The sequence below is a fragment of the Rhineura floridana genome, chromosome 6 (assembly GCF_030035675.1).
Source record: "Rhineura floridana isolate rRhiFlo1 chromosome 6, rRhiFlo1.hap2, whole genome shotgun sequence".
In the NCBI taxonomy this organism is placed as follows: domain Eukaryota; kingdom Metazoa; phylum Chordata; class Lepidosauria; order Squamata; family Rhineuridae; genus Rhineura; species Rhineura floridana.
Genome location: NC_084485.1, coordinates 8,314,608 through 8,338,995, shown reverse-complemented (window position 1 = coordinate 8,338,995; position 24,388 = coordinate 8,314,608). Strand labels below are relative to the sequence as shown.

General features: G+C 46.6%; 2 protein-coding genes across 7 annotated transcripts in view; one reads left to right on the top strand and one right to left on the bottom strand.

Annotated features, from left to right (window-relative positions):
- Positions 1-14,989, top strand: part of HELZ2 (helicase with zinc finger 2) — an 83,001-nt gene extending 68,012 nt beyond the window's left edge. For all 6 annotated transcript variants that reach the window (XM_061630916.1, XM_061630921.1, XM_061630918.1 and 3 more), the window contains exons 15-20: positions 175-370; positions 668-802; positions 2,806-3,027; positions 7,115-7,271; positions 8,406-8,573; positions 10,065-14,989. In XM_061630916.1, the coding sequence (XP_061486900.1) occupies positions 175-370; positions 668-802; positions 2,806-3,027; positions 7,115-7,271; positions 8,406-8,573; positions 10,065-10,216 (1,030 nt within the window). In that variant the 3' untranslated portion in view covers positions 10,217-14,989. The remainder of the gene's footprint in view (positions 1-174; positions 371-667; positions 803-2,805; positions 3,028-7,114; positions 7,272-8,405; positions 8,574-10,064) is intronic.
- A 3,231-nt stretch (positions 14,990-18,220) lies between these two features.
- On the bottom strand, positions 18,221-24,288 carry FNDC11 (fibronectin type III domain containing 11). The gene is made up of 2 exons (XM_061630923.1): positions 23,924-24,288; positions 18,221-19,238 (listed from the first exon to the last, which is right to left on the bottom strand). The coding sequence occupies exons 1-2, from the start codon at positions 23,935-23,937 to the stop codon at positions 18,287-18,289; spliced, it is 966 nt and encodes a 321-aa protein (XP_061486907.1). The 5' UTR covers positions 23,938-24,288; the 3' UTR covers positions 18,221-18,286.
- Positions 24,289-24,388: the final 100 nt, after the last annotated feature.

Here is a 24,388-nt window from a genome sequence, read left to right as displayed (position 1 = left end):
ATGCGGCTCTGCTCCATTTGTATTATTTCAGGTTTTTTGGGGTGGGGGGAGCAGAAGCTAGATTGCTGCTATAATAATAATAATAATAATAATAATAATAAAAGCATAGACATCTCCCCCTGTAAGGTTCTAGGTCCTGTGTAGAACTGAATGGACTCCACCGTTGCCTTGTAGGTACAAAAAGCTGGTGAGCAGTGCCCGCGTGCATGAGCTGCAGCGCCATGATGTTATCCTGTGTACCTGCTCGGCCTCCTGTGCTAACACCCTGACGGAGCACCTGCATGTCAAGCAGGTGCTGATTGATGAGTGCGCCATGTCCACAGAGCCAGAGACCCTCATCCCTCTGGTGAGCTACAAAAAGCTGGAGAAGGTGAGTCAGCCTCTTGTGATTACAATAATGACAATTATTATGATATGGTACAGTTATATATATTGTAGCCTTAATTTGTCACCTTTAGCAATTAAAAACTGGTTCTACTGAGGCTGTGATTTTGTATTACTTTGTGTTTTGTAGTTCATGGTTGGTTGGCCGTAATAAACATTAGATTGATAAAGATAAAATAAAATGTTTTTAGGGCACTGAATGGGCACACTGGAATTCATTTCCCTACAGTTAATCACACAGGAGGGAGGCTGAGACTTCATTTATGGGATTATTTTCTTCCAGGTAGTCTTGCTGGGAGATCATAAGCAGCTGAGACCTGTGGTCCACAATGACTTCTGCAAGACCCTTGGCATGGAGACTTCGCTCTTTGAGCGCTACAAGCACCGGGCCTTGATGCTGGATACCCAGTATCGCATGGTAAGGGCATAACTGCTTGGATGGAGCAGTCCAATGGTCCTTCCTCACAGGGTTGTTGTGAAGGTAAAATGGGACTCCAAAGTATCACATACTCCACCCTGAGCTCTTTAGAGGAAGAGAGGAATTGGGATTATTATTTAGTAGATTTATATCCTGCCCTTCCTCCCAGTAGGAGCCCAGGGCAGCATGTGACAGGCAATGGATTGGCCACTTGTTCTGTTTTATTTATCACTGTACTTCTCTTCAGCTGAATTATTGCTTTTATTGGTTTATTTTACTCTTTTTTGTTTCAGTCTCCTTTTTTACATGGTGACCTTATCTGCAGTGTGATGGTTTACTTTGTATGAGTTGTAGTGCTGTTGTCTGCCTCGGGCACATTTTTGTGGGAAGGCGGTGAACAAATAAACTATCGAAGCCTTCTGTTGTCCCCTCACCTCCAGGCATTTGGTATTCAGAGGTAGAATGCTGCTATATATGGAAGTTCCATTTAGCTGTCATAGGTAAGAGCTGTCCAACAACAGCGGCTGTGAAAAGGATCCATGTTAGGGGTCATTCGGAAAGGGATCAAAAATTAAATTGCCACTATTATAATGCCTTTATTCAAATCTACATTGTGACTGCACTGTGTGTACAGTTCAGGCCCTGCAGCTCCCTCTCACTCCAAGACAGACAAACAAACCCGACATTTGAAACAATCTAAAATGTTTGTTGAAGCAATGATAAAGCAAGCTCAAACAACAAGCGCTTTCGTACAATATCTGGTGGCAGCAGTAATTTCTGAACTAGAAAGTTGGAAAATTGAAAGTTAAAACCCTGGGGAAATAAAAATATTAAGAAAACAATGGTCAAACAAATGAGATTTGGGGCCAGGCCTGTCTGCTCAGGGGTGGACAAATGTGGAGACCTGGAATTTGGAGCAAGATGAGTTTCAGACAACAGAATGAAATTTAACAGGTATAAGTGTAAAGTTCTATGCCTAGAAAAAAGAAACCAAATGCACAGTTATAAGATGGGGGATACTTGGCTCAGCAATACTACATGCGAGAAGGATCTTGGGATTGTTGTTGATCACAAGCTGAATATGAGCCAACAGTGCGAAGTAGCTGCAAAAAAGGCAAATGCTATCTTAGGCTGTATTAACAGAAGTATATTTTCCTGCATTGAGCAGGGGGTTGGACTCGATGGCCTTATAGGCCCTTTCCAACTCTACAATTCTATGATTCTATGAAATCATGTGAAGTACTAGTACCCCTCTATTCGGCACTGATTAGGCCTCATCTTGAGTACTGCGTCCAGTTCTGGACACTGCACTTTAGGAAGGATGCAAACCAACTGGAACAGGTTCAGAGGAGGGCAACAAGGAAGGATGATCAGGGGACTGGAAACAAAGCCCCATAGCAGAGACTGAAAGAACTGGGCATGTTTAGCTTTGGGAAGAGAAGACTGAAGGAAGATACGATAGCATTCTTCAAGTACTTGAAAGGTTGCCACACAGAGGCCAGGAACTCTTCTCGATCGTCCCAGAGTGCAGGACACCAAATAATGGGCTCAAGTTATAGGAAGCCACATTTCATAGAATCATAGAATCGTAGAGTTGGAAGGGGCCTTATAAGGTCACTGAGTCCAACCCCCTGCTCAATGCAGGAATCCAAAGGAAGGCATAGCCGACAGGGAGCTGTCCAGCTGCCTCTTGAATGGTCACCTGACTGAACATCAGGAAAAACTTCCTAACTGTCAGAGCGGTACGACAATGGAGCCAATGACTTAGGGAGGTGGTGGGCTCTGCAACACTGGAGGCCTTCAAGAGGCAGCTGGAGAGCCACCTGTCGGGGATGCTTTACGTTGGATTCCTGCATTGAGCAGGGGGGTGGACTGGATGGCCTTATAGGCCCCTTCTAACTCTACTATTCTACGGTTCTGTGAATGAAGGCTTGCCTTCTGTGATTCTGAGCCACCATCATTGTGTGATTATTTGGGAAATGTCTCTCTTTTTATCCTGTCAGCACCGTGACATTTGTCAATTCCCGTCTGAGGCGTTCTATGACAGGAGACTGAGAACCTGGTCCAACCTCAAACGCGGCTGCAGCACCCTCTGCCACAAAGACCGAGCCGCCTGCTGCGCCATCATCTTTGGCCACATAGAAGGGAGGGAGAAGAGCCTCATGGTCTCCACCGAGGATGGAAACGAGAACTCCAGGGCCAACCTGGAAGAAGCAGAGCAGGCGGTGAGTAAATCTGCAGATGGGTTTGCCTCCCCTGGTCTGTCCCTACTCCCTCCGGAATAATTGTGGCCCAGTAGAAAGAGTGCCAACATTCACTGGCTCTGCTGCTTTCCAGGGGAGCTTGATCAGTGGTGTTAGCAGGCCATGATGAGCTTCAAGTGCTGATTTCTGCAGGCTGCGATTCTGCTAAAGGCACAAGGAAACAGGCCAGGGGGTCACTGGGTGTGGGTTATGTACCCAGTGTCAGAAGCAGAGGGCGAGTTTTGTCCTCAGTACAACAGGGTCCCCTCGTGCAGCCCACAGGAGCGAATAAGAATTATTCTCTTGTACAGGAGTGATGTATCACTGCACAATAAAATCAGGATCATTCAGACCATGGTATTCCCAATCTCTATGTATGGATGTGAAAGTTGGACAGTGAAAAAAGTGGATAAGAGAAAAATCAACTCATTTGAAATGTGATGTTGGAGGAGAGCTTTGTGCATACCATGGACTGCGAAAAAGACAAATAATTGGGTGTTAGAACAAATTAAACCAGAACTGTTACTAGAAGCTACAATGATGAAACTGAGGTTATCATACTTTGGACACATAGTGAGAAGACATAATGAGCAGGGCCCGGATGGCATCCACCCGAGAGTTCTCAAAGAACTCAAATGTGAAATTGCTGATCTGCTAACTAAAATATGTAACTTGTCCCTTGGGTCCTCCTCCGTGCCTGAGGACTGGAAAGTGGCAAATGTAACACCAATCTTCAAAAAGGGATCCAGAGGGGATCCCGGAAATTACAGGCCAGTTAGCTTAACTTCTGTCCCTGGAAAACTGGTAGAAAGTATTATTAAAGCTAGATTAACTAAGCACATAGAAGAACAAGCCTTGCTGAAGCAGAGCCAGCATGGCTTCTGCAAGGGAAAGTCCTGTCTCAGTAACCTATTAGAATTCTTTGAGAGTGTCAACAAGCATATAGATAGAGGTGATCCAGTGGACATAGTGTACTTAGACTTTCAAAAAGCGTTTGACAAGGTACCTCACCAAAGACTTCTGAGGAAGCTTAGCAGTCATGGAATAAGAGGAGAGGTCCTCTTGTGGATAAGAAATTGGTTAAGAAGCAGAAAGCAGAGAGTAGGAATAAACGGACAGTTCTCCCAATGGAGGGCTGTAGAAAGTGGAGTCCCTCAAGGATCGGTATTGGGACCTGTACTTTTCAACTTGTTCATTAATGACCTAGAATTAGGAGTGAGCAGTGAAGTGGCCAAGTTTGCTGATGACACTAAATTGTTCAGGGTTGTTAAAACAAAAAGGGATTGCGAAGAGCTCCAAAAAGACCTCTCCAAACTGAGTGAATGGGCAGAAAAATGGCAAATGCAATTCAATATAAACAAGTGTAAAATTATGCATATTGGAACAAAAAATCTTCATTTCACATATACGCTCATGGGGTCTGAACTGGCGGTGACCGACCAGGAGAGAGACCTCGGGGTTGTAGTGGACAGCACGATGAAAATGTCGACCCAGTGTGCGGCAGCTGTGAAAAAGTCAAATTCCATGCTAGCGATAATCTCCGGCATGCCAGGGACTTACTTGGCTGACCTTAGGCAAGCCACTCTAAGGGGGATAATGATGTTGATTGACCCTAAGGAATTACAACAGGTGTGTGTAGGGGGGGTGCCTTTGGCCCTCCAGATGTTGCTAAACTACAACTTCCTTCAGCCCCAGCAAGCATGGCCAATGGCCAGGGATGATGGGAGTTGCAGTTCAGCAGCATCTGGAGGGCCAAAAGTTCACCCATCCCTGAATTGCAACAATGTGGGACGCAGTGTACTGTGAATGCAAAGTGTTTTTAGAAGTCAAAAAGTGCTATGCAAAATGCCAAGGATGATTAAGCATCAAAGTACAAATGTTGATCCCTGGCCACATCAACAAAGAAGACTGTGAGCTCTGAAAGAACCTGGGTCTTGCTTCTTGATCTTGTTTCCTTTCAGTGCCAGAGGCTGGGGCAGGTGGGTAGCGTGTTTGCAACAGCAGCGTGAACAAACCAAACACTTAAAAGAGCATCTTCCCCGACAACAATCATCTCAGACCCTACAGCTGGCAGGCAAGGCCTTGTTGGTGGTGTCACCACTGGGGGCTGCCCATTTGGTGAGGATGGGGCTTTTTCAGTGGCAGTTCCCTGTTTGTGGAATGCCCTCCCTAGCAAGCTGTGTCTGTCTCCCTCCTTACTGACCATTAGGAGGAATCTAAAAACATTCCCGTTTACCCAGTGTGCGGCAGCTGTGAAAAAGGCAAATACCATGCTAGCGATAATTAGGAAGGGTATTGAAAATAAAACAGCCGATGTCATAATGCCTTTGTATAAATCTATGGTGCGGCCGCATTTGGAATACTGTGTACACTTCTGGTCGCCTCATCTCAAAAAGGATATTATAGAGTTGGAAAAGGTTCAGAAGAGGGCAACCAGAATGATCAAGGGGATGGAGCGACTCCCTTACGAGGAAAGGTTGCAGCATTTGGGGCTTTTTAGTTTAGAGAAAAGGCGGGTCAGAGGAGACATGATAGAAGTGTATAAAATTATGCATGGCATTCAGAAAGTGGATAGAGAAAAGTTCTTCTCCCTCTCTCATAATACAAGAACTCGGGGACATTCAAAGAAGCTGAATGTTGGAAGATTCAGGACAGACAAAAGGAAGTACTTCTTTACTCAGCGCATAGTTAAACTATGGAATTTGCTCCCACAAGATGCAGTAATGGCCGCCAGCTTGGATGGCTTTAAAAGAAGATTAGACAAATTCATGGAGGACAGGGCTATCAATGGCTACTAGCTGTGATGGCTGTGCTCTGCCACCCTAGTCAGAGGCAGCATGCTTCTGAAAACCAGTTGCCGGAAGCCTCAGGAGGGGAGAGTGTTCTTGCACTCGGGTCCTGCTTGCGGGCTTCCCCCAGGCACCTGGTTGGCCACTGTGAGAACAGGATGCTGGACTAGATGGGCCACTGGCCTGATCCAGCAGGCTCTTCTTATGTTCTTATGTTCTTATGACATAATTCACTAGAAAAGACCAATAATGCTGGGGAAAACAAGGGAGTAGGAAAAGAGGAAGGCCAAACAAGAGATTGATTCCATCAAGGAAGCCGCAGACCTGAACTTACAAGATCTGAACAGGGTAGTTCATGACAGATGCTATTGGAGGTCACTGATTCATAGTGTCAACATAAGTCGAAAATGACTTGAAGGCACATAACACACACACACACACACACACGAGTACACAGGAATAAAGGAAAAGGGTAGCAGTGCCTGATTCTGAGTCAGACCGTTTGTCCATGTACGTCAGTATTGTCTGCACTGACTGGCAGTGGCCCTCCAGGGTTCTCTCCCAGCCCTACATGAAGATGCCAGGGATCGAACCTGGGACCTTCTGCATGCAAGACAGCTGCTCTGCCCTTGCGTTTGGTGATAACCCTTGAGGATAGTTTTGCAACAGGGGCTAATTAGCCATTAGAGCATGGGCTGGGGGAGCCTGTGATCCTCCAGGTGATGTTGGACTCCGGTTCCCATCAGCCCCAGACAGCATTGTCAGGGATGATGGGAGTTGTAGTCCAACCAGGGGTGCAGTTGTCCGGCATCTTTGGGGGTCTCATACCTCTTACTTTGTTGGGAACAGAATCCCTATGTTTTCAGCATCTTATGAGCCAATCAGCGTGAAAGGGGAGTGTGGTGGCCACTGATAAGTGTATTCTAACACACTTCCTTTTCTTTTCCTGCTGGTTGGAGCCATTCAGAATGAAAGGAGGTGAGTTACCCGCTGAGAAGACTCTTCTCAGTAGCTAACACTCCTCCTTTATTCTTGTTGGCTCTTGGATATGTCTGTTGTTGTGGGAGAAGGCATTAGCAAGAATCTCATTCTCAACCCCACAGCAAAAAAAGTGTGTGTGTGTGGGAAGGGACCCTGCACTTCTGAATTTGCTGCTACTCTGCTGAGTCCAACAGCATCTGGAGTCCCATCCGTTAGTCTGAGAATCAAACATGTTGCTATCTGCTTCTTGGGTTCTGTTTCTGATGAGATGAATAAGATGTTTTCACGCTGCCTTTCAGGTGAGGATCACAAAGCAGCTGACGCTGGACAGAACCACCAAGCCCGCTGAGATTGCCATCCTGACCCCTTACAACGCTCAGGTAGTCGAAGTCAAGAAGCTTCTTTCCCAGGAAGGGCTGCGAGATGTCACCGTTTGCACCATCATGAAAAGCCAAGGTAAGTTGCCTCCACGTGGTGCAGGGCACTGCCTTTTAGCCGGCGCAGTCTGCCTGACCTGTCTGGTGTTGACCAGTGAGGTAGCCACCCTGTACTGGCAAAGCCATCCTATTTCCACAGCCAAGAGCTTGGAAACATCCTTCCCCAAGGCCACCGTGTTATCTCTTGCAGCCCTGCCCTTCCCTCGCCCCCAACTGCTAGGGAAGACGGCCGTGTGAACAGTGCAAGGGAGGACAAGACGTTTGGCTTATAGCTTCTTTTTTGCTCTGGAAGGAGGTGCTCTTGATGAGAATAGGCGTTGGTCCACTTGGGGCTGCCTCCACCCCCTGAGGGTGCAAGGAAAGGAAAGTGAGCACTTCCGGACTTTCCAACCTCCCCTGGCTGCTCCGAAGGAGCCCTTGTGGTTCTGAATGAACGGAGAGCAGTGGGTGTTCATGCAGCTGCTTGTTTTGAGTGGGGTACATCTGCAGACCGGCTCCGAATGCTGAATTAGACCAGCTTTGAGCATCTGGAATTTGGGCTGTTGCTGTTGAGGGAGGAAGCCTACGAACAAGGGGTTTTAAATCCTTTTTCCAATCATGTATTTTTAAGGGTAGAACATACCGCGAGGCATACAGAGGACTCCCAAGCTCTGTGTTTGCCCTTGTAATGCAGGGATGAAGCGCCACCAATTGCCGGGGAGAATTGGCGGCTGGGGCAGGGTTAAGCACCCACTAATTGTCCCCTGCAAAGGTTTCCCCCTCCTTCAAAGGTTGTGCTTGATGTATTTTGTTCCTTAACTGGGCTCCAAGATTGGGTGTAAGCCATGCCAGTGGGGAAATGACTAGGAACAGTGGAGGCTGTGATGAAATTTACAGAGGAGAACTAGGAAGAAGAGTTCAAGAACCACTTCCCACCTGCCAGTTTCCCCCTGCAAATGCCCCCACCATTGGCATCACCTTGCGCACAAGTGGCTTTGAGTTTACTGAGATAACGTGCCATTTCCTCCTTGCTCCAGCTAGTGTATCGATTTCACTTTTATCCTGCCCTTCCTCCAAGGGACTCTGGGTATTTCCCCACCGCCACCCCATTTTAGCCTTACAACAACCCTGCGGTCAGAGCAGGGCTAACTGGGTTGCAATCTCTGGCCTCCAGGCAGCGAATGGAAGTACGTGATCATGTCCACGGTGCGTTCGTGTGCCCGCTCAGAGGTTGACAAAAGGCCTACCAAAAGCTGGCAGAAGAAGCACTTGGGGTTTGTGACGGACCCGAACCAGATCAACGTCTGCATCACCCGGGCGCAGGAGGGGCTCTGCATTATAGGTAGGTGGACTGGAGAGGTTGGCTGGCCGAAGGAAAGGGCATGTTGGGATGGGAGGCAGGCAAGCCCCATTGTGTGGAGCTCATGGCTATGGAGACTCTGGAGTCCTCAGCATCCCTGCTGGTGAGCATTTAGTTCAGCCTACGCCAGCCTGGTGCCCTCCAGATGCTTTGAACCTCAACTCCCATCAGCCCCGGCCAGCATAGCCATTAGTTACAGTGGACCAAGAGCCCACCCACTCATGGCCAGGGCATATAATTTCATGCCGTTAAGCTTTGCAGGCTACTAAACAGAGGAACTTGTTCCAGTTCCAGTCTTGAGCACACTGTGGTTTTCATTAGTTCAGCTTTACTCCCTGTTTTGTTGCTCAGCAAAGGAAAACCTGGATTTGAGGTATCCAGTGAGTGTTAGTGGTTTGGCCAGGATTTGGCCTGATGTGCACTGGCCTTGCATGGCTCTCCAAATTAACATCCACTGTTAAGAAAGTCTGTTGTTGCAGCTGGTGCATTCAGTCCTTTTTCACCTGTGGTTTGGCGAATGAGGCGGGGCAGATTTGGTCTAAGGGTCACCAGCTGCTGATCAGTTCTGTCTGTTTGGAACTCGCTTCTCTCTACTGCCACAAACCACCACTCAGGGTCCATAGACCCATGGGAACGTAGGAATTTGCCTTATGCTGATTCAGGCCCTTGGTCCATCTAGCTCAGTACTGTCTACTGACTGGCAGCAGCTCTCCAGAGCTTCAGGCACAGTTCTCTCCCAGCCCTACCTGGAGATACTGCTAGGGATTGAACCTGCAAAGCATATGCTGTACCCACAGAGCTCTGGCCCTTCCCCGGTGCCTTATATCAAGTCTGACCCCTGTTGCTATGTTTCTGGGCATCTATTATCTACTCTGCCTGGCAGGATCTCCCCTGAGTCTTGGGTAGAAAGAGGTCCCACAAAATGTAGCAATGGCCACAAACTTGGATGGCTTTAAAAGAGGGTGAAGGAAATTCATGGAGGATAAGGCTATGTTCTGTCTCTGCTATTGGAGGGCTCCTGCTGGGAGGAAGGGCGGGATATAAATGCAGTGAATGAATAGATAGATAAATATGCCTCTGAATGCTGGTTGCTGGAAATTGCAAGTGGGGAGAGCCCTGTTGTGGCTACTTGTGGCCTTCCCAGAGCTGTCTGGTTAGCCACAGTGAGAATATTGCTGGACTAAATGGGCCCTCGGCCTGATCCAGCAGCCAGGCTCTTCTTAGGTGCTTATGTTTAACAACAAAACCCTTTGAAGTACAATTTAGCTGAATAACCCAGCTTTGATCTACCACCATTTTCTTTCTTCTGAAAAAGATGCCTTTTTCAGAGGGGAAAGCTGTGAAGAGGTGAGGGGGTTAGGTTGGCCGAGAAGGTGAAAAATCAGATTGTGGCCCATGTCCTTGGTAAGGGAAGCCTTGCTGCTATTTTTCATGGTTGCCTGACTCTTCTTTCTGCCCTCCCACTGCTTATAGGAAACGGTTACCTCCTGGAAAGTAACCCCTTGTGGCGGAGACTTCTAGAACATTACAGGAACCACGGATGCTTCACTGCTGCCTCTGAGATTCAGATTAGGAAAAAATCGGCCATTTCCAGAAGATGGATGCCCACTGGACAAAATGCCTAGCCATTTTTAATGTGCCTGCACCTGTTTTCTAGGCACCTTTCCAGCTTTTTAAAGGACATCAGAATTGCCAGAATGAGCCAAAGTCAGTTGCCCATCTAGCTCATGATGGTAACTAATCAGATTCCACTATCAACAAAAAAATGCAAGGTATTGGCTTTTTAGATATTCAGCTAGAAGAAAGGCACAAGAAACGACCTCTGACCTTAACTGTGCTACATCGTGGACAGCACGGACACCACGCGTGGCATAGGTAGCATGAACTTGTGAAATGCCTGGATGGGCCTGGCTATAAAATGGAGGCTGTCCTCCTGCCTGACTTTCTCCAGCGCTGCCTGCTTGTAAACCAGTAAATTCATTTCGAGGGTCAGGGGCCTGCATATACTTTGGACTTGTCTTGAAGGTTGGCCGCTGCTGTGCTAGGTGCTGATCATGACGACTGACGAATATTCCACTTTCTTCCCAGAATGCATTCCATCTGGATTTTTTTGGAGGATCTTTTAGTATGCGGGGGGGGGGGATAAAGTTCAGGAGCCCTGTGGAAACGCCACCTGGTTAGTTTGGGGAAGTGCATCTTAGCTTGTCTTTGGGGACCAAATGGATGCTGCAGAAAACGAAAGGAAGATCCAAACAGGGATGTCCAGGAATCTGCTAGAGTTGAGGGAAAGTGTACCACTGCTAGCCAGAATTGTAGCAGCCGTTCCTTGCTCAAAATGAAAAGATCAGCTTAGTGCATTTAGGATGAGAAATGAACATTTCTCAACAGGGCAATGTAAATATGACTGAGGCCAGGCTAAGTTTTTGTTTTTAATGACAAGGCCATCATGGCAACTGAATATAAATCACTTACTCAGGATGGCTTCTATCCCCGGGAACTCTTTTGTACAAATGTTTTTTAAAGTGATTTAAATTTTTTCTTGAAAGTGTTTCTACTTAGCAAGAATGTAATATATATACACATACATATATATTTGTAGTTTGCTCTTTAAAAGTTGTACCTGAGGTCTTACTGGAGAACCGCAAACCCTGTGATGCTTTGCACTTTTTGTTCCACCAATAATTCTGAATGTGCGGTGCAACGCTTCAGAAAATAATCTGGAACATGAAGAATGATCTGGTATTGCAAAGTAGCTTTATTGCTTTGCTTTGCTTTTCCCTGCTGATACCTATCCAGGCCTTGATACTGTAGTGTCCAGCCCAGACAACTGCTTTGAGCCTAAATATGTACAGTGCTTAGTCAAGCTAGGATAACTGACTGTGGCTACCCACGCATTCCAAATTGGGTGGATGTGGTCTACAATTATCTCATGCTTTTGAGAACCCAGTTCAACAGATCCACACACATTGCACTGTTTCCACATGGGTTTTGTAGACTGCACCACGGGAGAGTGAAAAGGAACAGAAGTCTTGCATAGTTTCATTCTGAATGTACCAAGTGCCTACCTTAAAAAAATATATGTATCGTCATGGGACTTGATGCAAAGGAACTGGGGTTTGCCCCCTTGATGCTCAAACTGGATAGGACTGAACTGCCATTTTGCTGAATTCAGTTGCTCTGGTCCAGCAGCCTCATTCTCAGTCTGTCCATTTCAGAACTGCGCAAAGGCCATGGGGATGAATTTAGCCCAGCGTTTGTGTAAGCTGATGAAGCCGGACTTCAGCAACAACAAGCATTGTGGGCATGTGCAATAAGCAGTCCTGTGATGTCCTATTGCTGCTGTGTCTTAGTGTAGCTCCTCTTCACTGACATTATATTTTAGTGCACCTGATTTGTGGCAATATATGGGGCTGCTCTTGTTTTAGTGCAGTGGGGGGGTGTCTTAGAATTCTGCAAGCAGCAAATCTAAATTTTGTGCAATTTGAATAAATTGGCAAAATTGATACCTTTGGGTTTGTTTGTTTTTTAAAAGTGAGGGTTTTTCCCTCTAGAAATTTAAACATTTTGCCAGGGGTCTTAATAGCAATAAAAATGGTACTGTTGTTCTACCTCAGTTGTTTTAAAAGTGAATGTTTGAAAATTGTTATTATAAATGCAGCCCTCAATCCCCTCCCTGCCAATACACTGTCATGGATCACTTTATTCTGGGATAGGAAAAAAGTTTTGGACAGGAGTGCTGATCTTGATCTTGTAATAAAATTCATTGTCGCTGATGAGCAGGTCCCTGCATTGACTCACTCTTCCTTTATGCAACAGAGATGAACTGTTAAGCCAGCCTTGGAAAAAAGACAAAAACTGCCTGCCCATTTTTACTAGCCTTCACGCCTGCTGCATTAGTAATAAGTGACTTTTTAAAAAATAAAGCTTCCATGGCAGGTCACCTGAAGATGATCCTTATTCACCACAGGTGACTAGGCAAATGGCTGTTTACATTGTAAGCTCTCCATCTTTCTTCCTTGACTTGATGCCTTTTTTACCCCCTCCCCCCATCACATCAGCCTTCCTCAATCTGGTGCCTTCCAAATGTTTTGACAGTTCCAGCCGGCATAGCTAATGAGAGTTGTAGCCCCAAACATCTGGAAGGCATGGGATCTCTGGCTTCTATGCTTATGGCTACTTCCCTTCTTCTACTTCCACCTTTGTGCCTCCTCCTGTGGCTGCCACATACCTGGCAGGAATCCAGTACCTGCACCTTCGGTCCTTCTCTTCAGAGCCAATCTGCTTGGCACAGCCAATTCCCAAACCACAGTTGCCTCACCTTTTTCCTAAGCATTCTGCTAGATCAGCAAGCTATTGATTCTTCCACCTTTTCCCATCTGGCTGAGATGGCAATATTTATTGAGATTGTTATCCTGAGGGCACAAGGTAAGTAGTTCTGTCAAGGAAATATAAGGTAAATTATTGGTGCCCTGTAGCACTGACCTATAGTGCTCAGTTCCTGAAGTTTGCAGTTCAGGCCTTTTGCAGTTATGTTTGTTTGTTTCTGAAGAGAGAAACCACTCGGCATAACTCACTGGGCACTTCTGCACCTACTAAAATTCAGAGCTTGGAAAGGTTACTTTTTTGAACCACAACTCCCATCAGCCCAATCCAGTGGCCATGCTGGCTGGGGCTGATGGGAGTTGTAGTTCAAAAAAGTAACTTTTCCAAGCTCTGCTAAAATTAACAGGACGTATGCAAGAAGACACAAGTACATAAGTCTGATTCATGTCAGTGGGGCTTGCAGACAGGGCCGGCCCCAGGCATGCTGGGGCCCTTGGACACCAGCCTGCTGTGGGCCCCTCCGCTCCCCTTCTGTGATCTGCAGAAGAAGCCGTGGCTCGCTGGACAGGAGCTTCCGAGCTGCCCACCATCTCCTGCTTCACCTACCTTTCTCTCTGCTGCTTTTGTGGTTTGCCATCAATCAAGATGGAGGCCGAGGTTTCTCTAAGGGGCTGAAGCCTGTGCCACCATCTTGGTTGATGGCAGCAATGCGTGTGTGTAGCACACATGTGTGCCATCAACCAAGATGGCGGCAGAGGCTTCAGCCCCTTAGGGAAACCTCAGCCGCCATCTAGATTGATGGCAAACCGCAAAAACAGCAGAGAGAAGGGTAGGTGAACCGGGGGGATGGCGGGCGGTTCGGAAGCTCCTGTCCGGTGAGCGGAGGGGCCCCTGTAGCTCCAGGGGCCCTCGGGCCAGTGCCCCACCTGGCTGCCCTTTAGAACCGGCCCTGCTTGCAGAGAACTTCCTTCTAGATTCTTTTGTAAATAGCAAATGCTGTAGTAATTGGCCGTGTTCTAACCTCAGCATCCTGGGAACTGCAAATAATCCACTTTTTTATCTGCAGAAATTCTACTGAAATAGCTGCAATGTACTTGCTTCCAGAAAATGTTCAGCACAGAGCATGTAAATTTTTCAGAGAAATTTGAGCCTCATATTGGCTAAGGATATTTCTTAAAACAGTATAAAGGCAGAGGCAATTTTAAAACTTTTCAGTGTACAGTAATGGAAAATGGAAATGGATTGCCTTCAAGTCGATACCGACTTATGGCGACGTTATGAACAGGGTTTTCATGGTAAGCGGTATTCCGAGGTGGTTTACCATTGCCTTTCTCTGAGGCTGACAGGCAGTGACTGGCCCAAGGTCACCCAGTGAGCTTCATGGCTCTGTGGGGATTCGAACCCTGGTCTCCCAGATCATAGTACAACACCTTAACCCAGCCTTTCCCAACCAGTGTGCCTCCAGATATTGTTGGACCACAGCTCCCATCAGCCTCAGCTAGCATTGCCAATGGTCAGGAAGATGGGAGTTGTAGTCCAACAACATCTGGAGGCACACTGGTTGGGAAAGGCTGCCTTAACTACTACACCACATTGGCTTTCTTTCAGTGTAATAATGTTTAAATACAAGGAACAGCACAGTCCAGCAGGAACTGCTCCTGTTCCCCTGCAACCCAATTGAAATGAGCAGGACCTTGCTCTTGTGTGAGTCCCATACATTTCATAAGTTTCCTGCTGGACGGCACATGAAATTTTGGTTTTTCTGTGAAAAGTATTAATGAACTGCAACCAGTTGTGTTTATAATTAATTAGTGGTTTAATTGTATCAGTTTATTGGATTCTATTTTTAGGATGCGTTGGTATTTTTAAAAACTGGATTTGCACGTAAGCTTTCTAAAGGACCCTTTTGAGGGGGGTGAAAGGAGGGATATGGTTAAATTTAAAGCTTTAATATGTATAATGTATGGCTTCTTAGTACTCTTTAACTATTTTTTAAAATTATAAGCGGATAAAAATATTTGTGATGTTTATATGAACCTCCACATTCCTTTTTAAATGAAGCTGATTGTATTATACAGAATAAATGTTTTTTTCTGAATTCAGATGAAGGTGATAAATCTGTGGTGGGGGAACAGAGAGGGGAGCAAGTTTGGTCTTACACATGTAGTAGAATGAGGTGAATCCTGCAGTGGCAGAATGGACTGTACCATTTCAGGCTGTGTGTGAACCTAGGAAGCTGCCTTATACCGAGTCACACCATTGGTCCATCTAGCTCAGTACATGAGGACATTGAACTTGTCAAGGATTATCAGTACCTTGGCACAGTCATTAACCAAAATGGAGACAATAGTCAGGGAATCAGAAGACGGCTAGGACTGGGGAGGGCAGCTATAAGAGAAGTAGAAAAGGTCCTCAAATGCAAAGATGTATCACTGAACACCAAAGTCAGGATCATTCAGACCATGGTATTCCCAATCTCTATGTATGGATATGAAAGTTGGAGAGCGAAGAAAGCGGAGAAAAATCCACTCATTTGAAATGTGATGTTGAAGGAGAGCTTTGCGATACCATGGACTGCAAAAAAGACAAATAATTGGGTGTCAGAACAAATTAAACCAGAACTGTCACTAGAAGCTACAATGATGAAACTGAGGTTATCATACTTTGGACACATAATGAGAAGACATGATTCACTAGAAAAGTCAATAATGCTGGAAAAAACAGAAGGGAGTAGAAAAAGAGGAAGGCCAAACAAGAGATGGATTGATTCCATAAAGGAAGCCACAGACCTGAACTTACAAGATCTGAGCAGGGTGGTTCATGACAGATGCTCTTATTAGAGGTCGCTGATTCATAGGGTCGCCGTAAGTTGTAATCGACTTGAAGGCACGTAACAACAAGAAGCTCAGTACTGTCTATACTGACTGGCAGTGGCTCTCTAGAGCTTGAAGCAGAGGACTCTTCCCGCCCTATCGGAGATGCCAGGGATTGAACCAGGGACTTTCAGTGTGTCAAGCCAGTGGTTTACCACTGAATTGCAGCCCTTCCCTTGGAGACTTTTTAAAAAAATGCTCAGATCTAAAACAAAAAACTCCCTGCAAGTAGAAAATTAGCCCCATAGAGAAGTCTGGACTGCAGACATTCACCCTGATGTGCCCTCTGTGAGAACAACCACTGAGGGATCAATCCAGGGGCAGTTGGACGAGGGCAAAGAGACTGTGGAGTGGTGGTGGTGGGAATTTTTAAGCAAGATTTAAAGGCCCACTTTGGATAATTTCAGAGGACATTGCAAAAAAATTGCACAATATTTTAAGAGCATTTGTGGCTACATCTTTTCAGCTTAGATCACTCATCCCTTTTTTGTGGGGGGAAGGCATGGAATTTGTGCCTTTGGCATACACAGAGGGCCATTTAAATGTTAACAGGATGATAACTACTCAGAGCCAGAGACACAATGGAGATCCTTGATTGGATTTTGGGATGTTTGATAATTCCTCACTCCATGTTCCCAGTGAACCCTTCCCCAATGTTACCTTTTGTTACCACTGGAAAATTTACAGTTAAATAGCTTCAGAGGCAAAATGGGGCAGGGAGAAAAGGTGAATGTACCTTTCCTCTGACACTGGAGTCCTAATCTGAATCACTTCACCCCTTGCCTGCCCACAGCTGCTCTTTGCAAACATTTAAAAAGACAGGAGATCTGATCCCAGATCTGTCTCAGCAGCTTGGCCCTCAGTGTTTGAAACTAGTTTGGAATTGGTCTTTAGGACTCCTGAGGAATAATCACCGGAACTCTGAAACTTAGAGGCAGGAATGGCAACGGTGGTCTGTACAAAGGCAATGAAAGCGATGGACCTTGTATTTTAAGTTAAACTGCTCTTTTCCTGCACTCTGCAGCGCTGCTTCTAAAAAGGCTCAGAAAGGGAGAATAAATCTGACAGTTTCCAGTGGGTGGGAGGCCCCAAATTATAGTTGCATAAAGTTGGTGTGGGTTTTGGAGGGCCCCCCAAGAGAAGGCAGTGTGAAAATAAAGGAAGACAGTATTTGAATATGGCTGACAGAGGAATAAATTGTTAATTTAAACTGTGACACAGCCCCTCATTTGTTGCTAGAACATAATCTGTTGCTTGGAGCATGGACTAGTGAAAGACAGAGCAGGGATGGGGAACCTGTGGCTTACATGTTGCTGAACTAGAGCTCCCATCACCCCAGACCATAGTGATGCTGACTGGTGTGACAAGTTGAGAGCTCATTACTATCTGGAGGGCCACTGGCCTCCCATCCCTGCCTTGGGGCATGTCCAGTGTGCTTCCCATACCAATGAATAGCCATAGCTGAGGCCAGGCCACAGGCAAGAGCTCCAGGATCTCTGAGAAATTTAAGGTTGCTAGCTGGAAGACTGCATGTAGAGGTGACAATACAATGCACCCCGATGGATTAAACCAAAAACCCCTTCAAGTTCCAGCACCTCAATAAAAACAATAGCAAGGTTTTTTACACAAATATCCAAATGGCTAAATGTCAAGGTTGCCAGGAATTGAGCTGCCTGTGCAAAACCCACAAATGAAGGCAATAAGCCTCACCAGCTGTTGCCCTCTCCCAAGAACTGGAATTCAGTCTCCTGCGGCTTTTGAACATCAAATGCCCATTTAGTCATTGTAGCTAATAGCTAATGGTATAGCCAGCATGATGCCAATCCTTCATGAATTTGTTGAAGCCATTCAAAGAAAGTCACCTCGGCTAGTGATGATTACCACATTGGGGACTCTGGGTGTGCGTGTGTGTGAGAGAATTTGTAGAACAAATGACATTGGCTTTTGCTGTGTTGGCACCATCTCATTTCCTATGATAATATACATCAAGCAAGACCAAAGTCCCTGAGTCTTAGAGCAAAATGTCTTTATATGATCAAGAGCCGTAAGTGAAACCCACCATTGCTACTTTTCACACTCCATTGCTAAGACCGCTAGTTCCTTATTCCTTTCATTCCACCCCCCCCCAAATCTATAGCCCCTAAATTTATAGATTCAGGAGGAAATCTCAGAAATGCCATACCATGAGGCTTGCTTTTGCCAATTACATCTTTACTAGTCCATGATGGAAATAAGAATGACAGTTCGATATTTACTGAAGGCAATTGGCTTTGAAAGTTACTGGGAAATGTCAGAGGTTTCTTACATTTCTCTCTCCCCTCCCTTTAAAATCATAAGAATGTAAAGTGGCCTGCAGACTGCAGTGTGTCTTTGGCCGCGGAAGATTCACCAAATTTCCACCCAAGACCAGAAATAGTTCATTGTTTGATGCAAAACCTTTAAAAATAAGTTTTTAATTTACTTATTTTACATTCCTTGTGAATTGCTATGATGGGAAAGTCAGGGTTCAGACATGGCGCTGTCCATTTCTTCCTCAAGGTACGGTTTTGTCTTAAGCAGGATCGAATCGTGCCACTGTTCATAGACAAGTGTGTAAGTCTCTGCCCTTTTGACAGTGAACCTATACAAACGGTCAGACAGCAGGTTGTGGATTTCGCATGTGTGTGAAGTGACTGTCATTATTCCACAGTGAACTCGCTCTTGGGGTGTTCTGGGCTCCAGCAGCTTGAAGCAGAGTTCGTACTGTTCGAGCTGCGGCTGCTGACTCGTGACAAACCACTTGAGGCTCATCCAGTCCTCGTGTGCCACCGACTCCCTCCGATCAAACATCACCGGCATTTTTGTGCTAAGCACAAGCCTGATGTATGGGACCTTGGTAATCCCAACATCCGATACCAGACGGTGCTTGACGTACAACCTTCCAGGTACCAGCATAGCAAGGAAATAATCCATCTGCTCAGAGAGACTAGACAGCCTTTGTCTGACAGCATCCCATCTGGAGAGGAAAGTCATCGTGTCGTATGTCTCCAGGAAGTGGACCAGCTCCTCCCGACCTCTCTCCAGCTCTTCCAACAGGTCAGATAGGAGGAGCAGCTGGATTTTGGTTTGGATGGTACCCACTTTCTTCATCCTCTGGAACCTCCAGGGGTCTATCAATTGGAACATGGTGGTGGGCAGCATCAGATGGTTCTGATCGCCCAGTGCCATGTGCTTAGGCAAGATTTCAATGTAATAGGAGCACTTTTTCAGAAGCTCAATCCTCTTGTGGTGGCGCTTGAGCAGGTGAAGGCTCAAGTCTGAGTGCAGGAATTCCAGCACGACGTTTTTCCTCTCCATGTACATCCTCCAGGCTTCATTCTCCTGCTCCTCGTCACTGTACACCATGGTCTGGAGGTTGGTTCCTAACTTGTTCAAATAGACGTCAATAGTTCCAATGTTCATCATGCCTGGGCTGAAACACAGTAGTGGAACAAAGACCCAAAGGAAGAGCTGGTCAGTTGCTAGGTTGTCATCGCTGTGACTTCTGATCCCCCCATACGCCACTAATACTGGTTCTCAGAGGCTTGTAGCTAAAAACTTGGCTGGTTACTTCAGACCAGTATGTGATTTTAAAAGTCTCCCTGTGTGCTGAAGCCCCTGGACACTCTGTCAATCCTCTCCTGGTTTCCCTCCACCTCTCAGACTCCTCCCATTGATCTTTCCTTCACCCACTCCCTTTTGGGACCCTACATTCCTAGCCCACTTCTTCCGTTCTCTTGTCTGGATGCTGCCTCTGGCCTGTACCTCCTCCTTTCCTGGTTGGTCTATGCCTCTTTGCTCAGGGCAGGGATGGGGAGCCCATGGCCCTCCAGATGTGGTTGGACTGCAGCTCCCAAAATCTCTAACCATTGGGCCATGCTGGCTGATGGGAATAAGAGTCCAACAACATTTGGAGGGCTACAAGTTCATTGCCACTGGCTTGGGGCCTTCTACTTGCCCTACCTCTCTCTAAGATCCTTGCAGTTCAATCAATTTGTGCCTCCAGTCTACCAGCAGAGACTCTTAAGGAAAACAGCTCAGCTGCTAGGCAAGCAGCAGTTGAGCCAAAAAGAGCTAGAAGCCTTCTAGTTATGTAGCCCCTGTGTGAGGCAGGCAGCTGTGCCAATTCCTCGCAGAGGTTTCCACACCACCATCATACGATCTCTTAGTGCATCTACAGGTGTTGGCAACCTACGGCCCTCCAGATGTTGCTGAACTACAACTCCCATCAGCCCCAGCAAGCATGGCCAATGTACACCTTCACCTGGTGTATACTGTGTTACCCATTCTTATGGAAAGACAAGACATGATGATCCTTTAAGGTTTCAATGATATCTGCATTTGGTTCTGGAACAAGGTGCATCCTCCCCTACTAGACTCTGCTTTGCTCTATTTTGGGGGCATGACTATTTTTTAAATTACCTCTGGTCTTTACATTAAGTTGTTTTTGAACAACAAATCCACTTGGCTTGGTCCTTCTGACATAGAGCGCAACATCAAGGCAAACACACAGACAGATCTGTCAGGGTGGTCACAGATACACAGCAGTAGGCATATGTCAGTGTGACCAAAAACCTGAACGTGATGGAAAGATTTGTGTGCGCTTGTGTGTTGTACAGCAGAAACTTTGGAAACGATGAAGTGTGAGTAGAGGGGCCCTGGCATGGCCGAGTCCTGTCTAACCGTAAGTTCTTTCTGATTTACCTTCAAGTGACAGATCTACTTTCCTCTCCTAGCAGCTCAGGGGCATATCAATGTGTCTGACTCAGATTAAAACACAGACGCTAGCCGTCTGCCGCAAGTCTGGCAAATTTCATAAAGCTGAAGAGCACATTCTACAGGTTTGCCACCAATATAAGCATATTACACAGTTATGCACAATATCCCTTAAACAAGACACATTATGTGGCAGCCGTCTACCTGGGCCTATGCAAAGCACTCTTCTCCGTGCAAACCCATTCTAGAGAAGGACGAGGAGTAGGAAGCCAAGGAATAGGGCTCTACTGTTTAATTACAACTATTAAATTTGCTTAGCTTCTTTGTGTTGTTTTATATAATCTTGCACGGTTTTTTTGCATTTACTTATTGACATTATGATTGTGTTTCTTATGTCTGAATTGTTACTCATCTGATATGTCGTGAGCCACTTTGAGCACAATTCTGCAGAAAAGTGCCATACAAATAAATATATGATGAAGAAGTCTGTGTATGCAGACAAAAGCTAGAGAGAGGAAAAAGGATCATCTACAATCAGCCTTTCCCAACCTTTGGGTCCCCAGTTGTTGCTGGACTACAACTCCCATCAGCCCCAGCCAGCATGGCCAATGGTCAGGAATTATGGGAACTGTAGTCCGGCAACATCTGGGGCCCCAAAAGGTGGGAAAGGCTGATACATGGTCACTCAATGACTTTCTTTCAGATCCTCTCCGTTCTCAGTATTTTCAGCTTTATACTCACCTCCACAGCCACGAGAACATATTCCCTTAAAAAAAAAAAAATCAACGGTGGGATTTCTTTGGAAGTTTGCATATGTGCTAGATACCATACTGCATAATTCAAATAGTAAACTAGTAGGAACCTAAGAAGCTGCCTACAATGAGTCAGACCATGAGCCCAGTATTGTCTACACTGACTGGCAGCAGGCACCCCAGGGTTTCAGGCAGGAGTCCCTCCCAGCCCTACCTGGAGATGCTGGGGACTGAACTTGGGAACTTCTGCATGCAAGGCAGATGCTCTACCACTGAGCTATGGCCCACCCATGATTTACCAGGCGAGAGCAAACAACTCCATAGCATGTGTAATGTGACACGTATGTACTCCAAAAGTTTGCTAATGTGTGTATGAGTTACACATCCATGTGAAATGACAAAAAAACAAACACGGAACCCTACTTAAATAACCTGCCAAAATACAAAGCAGCTAAGTAAATGTAAATACATTTAAATGCATGCACTGGGATTTAATAACTAATTTCCAAATCGTGTGAAGTATTAGTTCCCCTCTATTCAGCACTGGTTAGGCCTCATCTTGAATACTGCATCCAGTTCTGGTCTCTGCACTTCAAGAAGGATGCAGACAAACTGGAACGGGTTCAGAGGAGGGCAACAAGGATGATCAGGGGACTGGAAACAAAGCCCTATGAGGAGAGACTGAAAGAACTGGGCATGTTTAGCCTGGAAAAGACTGAGGGGAGATATGATAGCACTCTTCAAGTACATGAAAGGTTGTCACACAGAGGAGGGCCGGGATCTCTTCTTGATCGTCCCAGAGTGCAGGACACGGAATAATGGGCTCAAGCTGCAGGAAGCCAGATTTCGACTGGACATCAGGAAAAACTTCCTAACTGTTAGAGCCATACCTAGAGAGGTAGTGGGTTCTCCGACACTGGAGGCATTCAAGAGGCAGCTGGACAGCCATCTGTCGGGAATGCTTTGATTTGGATTCCTGCATTGAGCAGGGGGTTGGACTTGATGGCCTTATAGGCCCCTTCCAACTCTACTATTCTATGATTCTATGATAATAAATACTACATGGTCCTGTGCCTGTTTATTTGGATGTTAAGGCTCACTGTGTTCAGTTTGGTTTACTCCCTAGTAAGTGGGTTTGAGATTGAAGCCTTAATAATACTTACCATTGTAAGTAATTTACATATATTTTCTCACAACACTGTAAGGTAGGCCAGTGACTATCTTATATTGCAGATCAAGTGTGAGATCTGAACTGAGAACTTTCTGGTTGCTATGTGCAACAGCTAAGGACCCCACAGCTTACTTAGAACATAAACTACCTTAAGAGATAAATTAACGCTAAGGATGTTCCATGCCAACAATAAATCCATAATAAAAAGTTGCTGAAGCCATGGGGCTATATAGTGGGCAACTGGAGGATCCCTTAAAATCACTTTAAAGCCATTTCAATGCTGTATTTGCCTTTGGCGATATCTGGAGCCTTTAAAGTCATAGAAATATAGGAAACTGTCTTACATTGTCACACGCCCTGGTCCCTGTAGTGAACTACACTGACTGGAAGCATCTCCCCAGGATTTCAGATGGAGGAACATTCCCAGCCATACCTGGAGATGCCGGGGATTGAACCTGGGACCTTCTGCATGCAAGGCAGGTGCTCTGCTATACAGCCGCATCCCATCTGCAACTTGGGCTTTTCTGAAGCCCTTCTTTTCATCCCACAGGATATCCTGCGTCTCACTTCTCAACCTTTTGAAGGTGGGGAGGAGGAGGAGGACTATGAAAGTTGACCACAACCTCTCTGGTTTGCGATCCATCGGGACAACCAGCTCTGGCAGGTGTGCAAACTGGAATCAGCTGGTTTATCAGTGGACATTCAACCTGGGAACACCCAACGCCAGTTTGCTGTCATTTGTTTTACCACTAAATTTTCTCTGCCTGGCCATCCTTGGCCCTGCACAGCAAGAGCACAGCCCCGTGGGGGAAAAGCATTGTGTAAAAAAGCACAATCTTCTGGACAAGGGTTGCCAAGCAGCCATTCTGCGCTCCATGGGAGCAGCATGACATGGGAATACACCGAAAGGTACTCATAAGCATACACTGACATGTTCAGATGGCACATTTCTCCATGCAGAATGGTTAAGGTGTGTTTGTATGAACAGAGCAGGAAAAATGACCGTGTGAACCACATCCTAGACCTGAACACGCCCCCTTTCAACCATGCCTCAATATAGGGGCTCCTTCTGCTTTAGACTTGCTGTGCTTTGCATTCCCAAAGTCTTAAGACCATCCCTTTTCCTTGGGTATCTCTGGACCCCTTCTTTTCATCCCCCCCAAAGTTTTTTCTTCACCCGACCCCCCCCCCCCGGTGTGTGTAAGGAATGGGTGCAAAACACTCCTAGTCACACTGTCTCTCTCCTCCCCCCCCATCAAGGCATCCTACCCCCCCATCCCATAGAGCAAACACCCTCCATGGGTACATCGCTTTTGCTCAAGGATGAGGGGGTGCCCATTTCTGGAGGGGGGGCGCCCTCCCACGTGGCCTCTTCCGCCTTTGGCGAGAAAAGAGGGGGGCCCTGAGCAGCGGCGCCCCTCACTTTCGCCTCGGGTGAGGCTGATGTTTCTCTCCGCTCCCCCCACCGCGGCGGGTTACCTGTCGCTTAGCATGGTTGGTCCCGGGGTAGCCGCTCACCCGCCACCCCTCCTCTGCCTGGGCCAAGGCCGGAGCCAGGCTCGAGGCTGCAGGCGGCCTGGCCGGTCGCCATGGCAACCCATTGTGCCGCACGCCGCGTTCTGGAGCCCGCAGGCCTCGCCAGGCCCGGTTGGGAAGGGGGCCGGGACAGGCGAGCGGAAAGCGCCTGGGGGGCGCCTGGTTGGAAGAGCCAAGCCGCAGGGAAGGCTCTGGGGAAAGAGGGGGGCGAATTGGAAGGGAGGGGGGACGACTAAGAGCCCCCCTCCGAGAGATAAGGGGTGGGAGAGAGGAGCGAATGCAGGGGAACATTGGCATAATAAAGGATCATGGTGGGAAATTGGGGGCTAGTGAGAACCGGCGTGAAAGCAGGAGGGGGCATTGTTTGTATATGTATTGATTTAGCTGGTACGTTTATATATGGCTTTC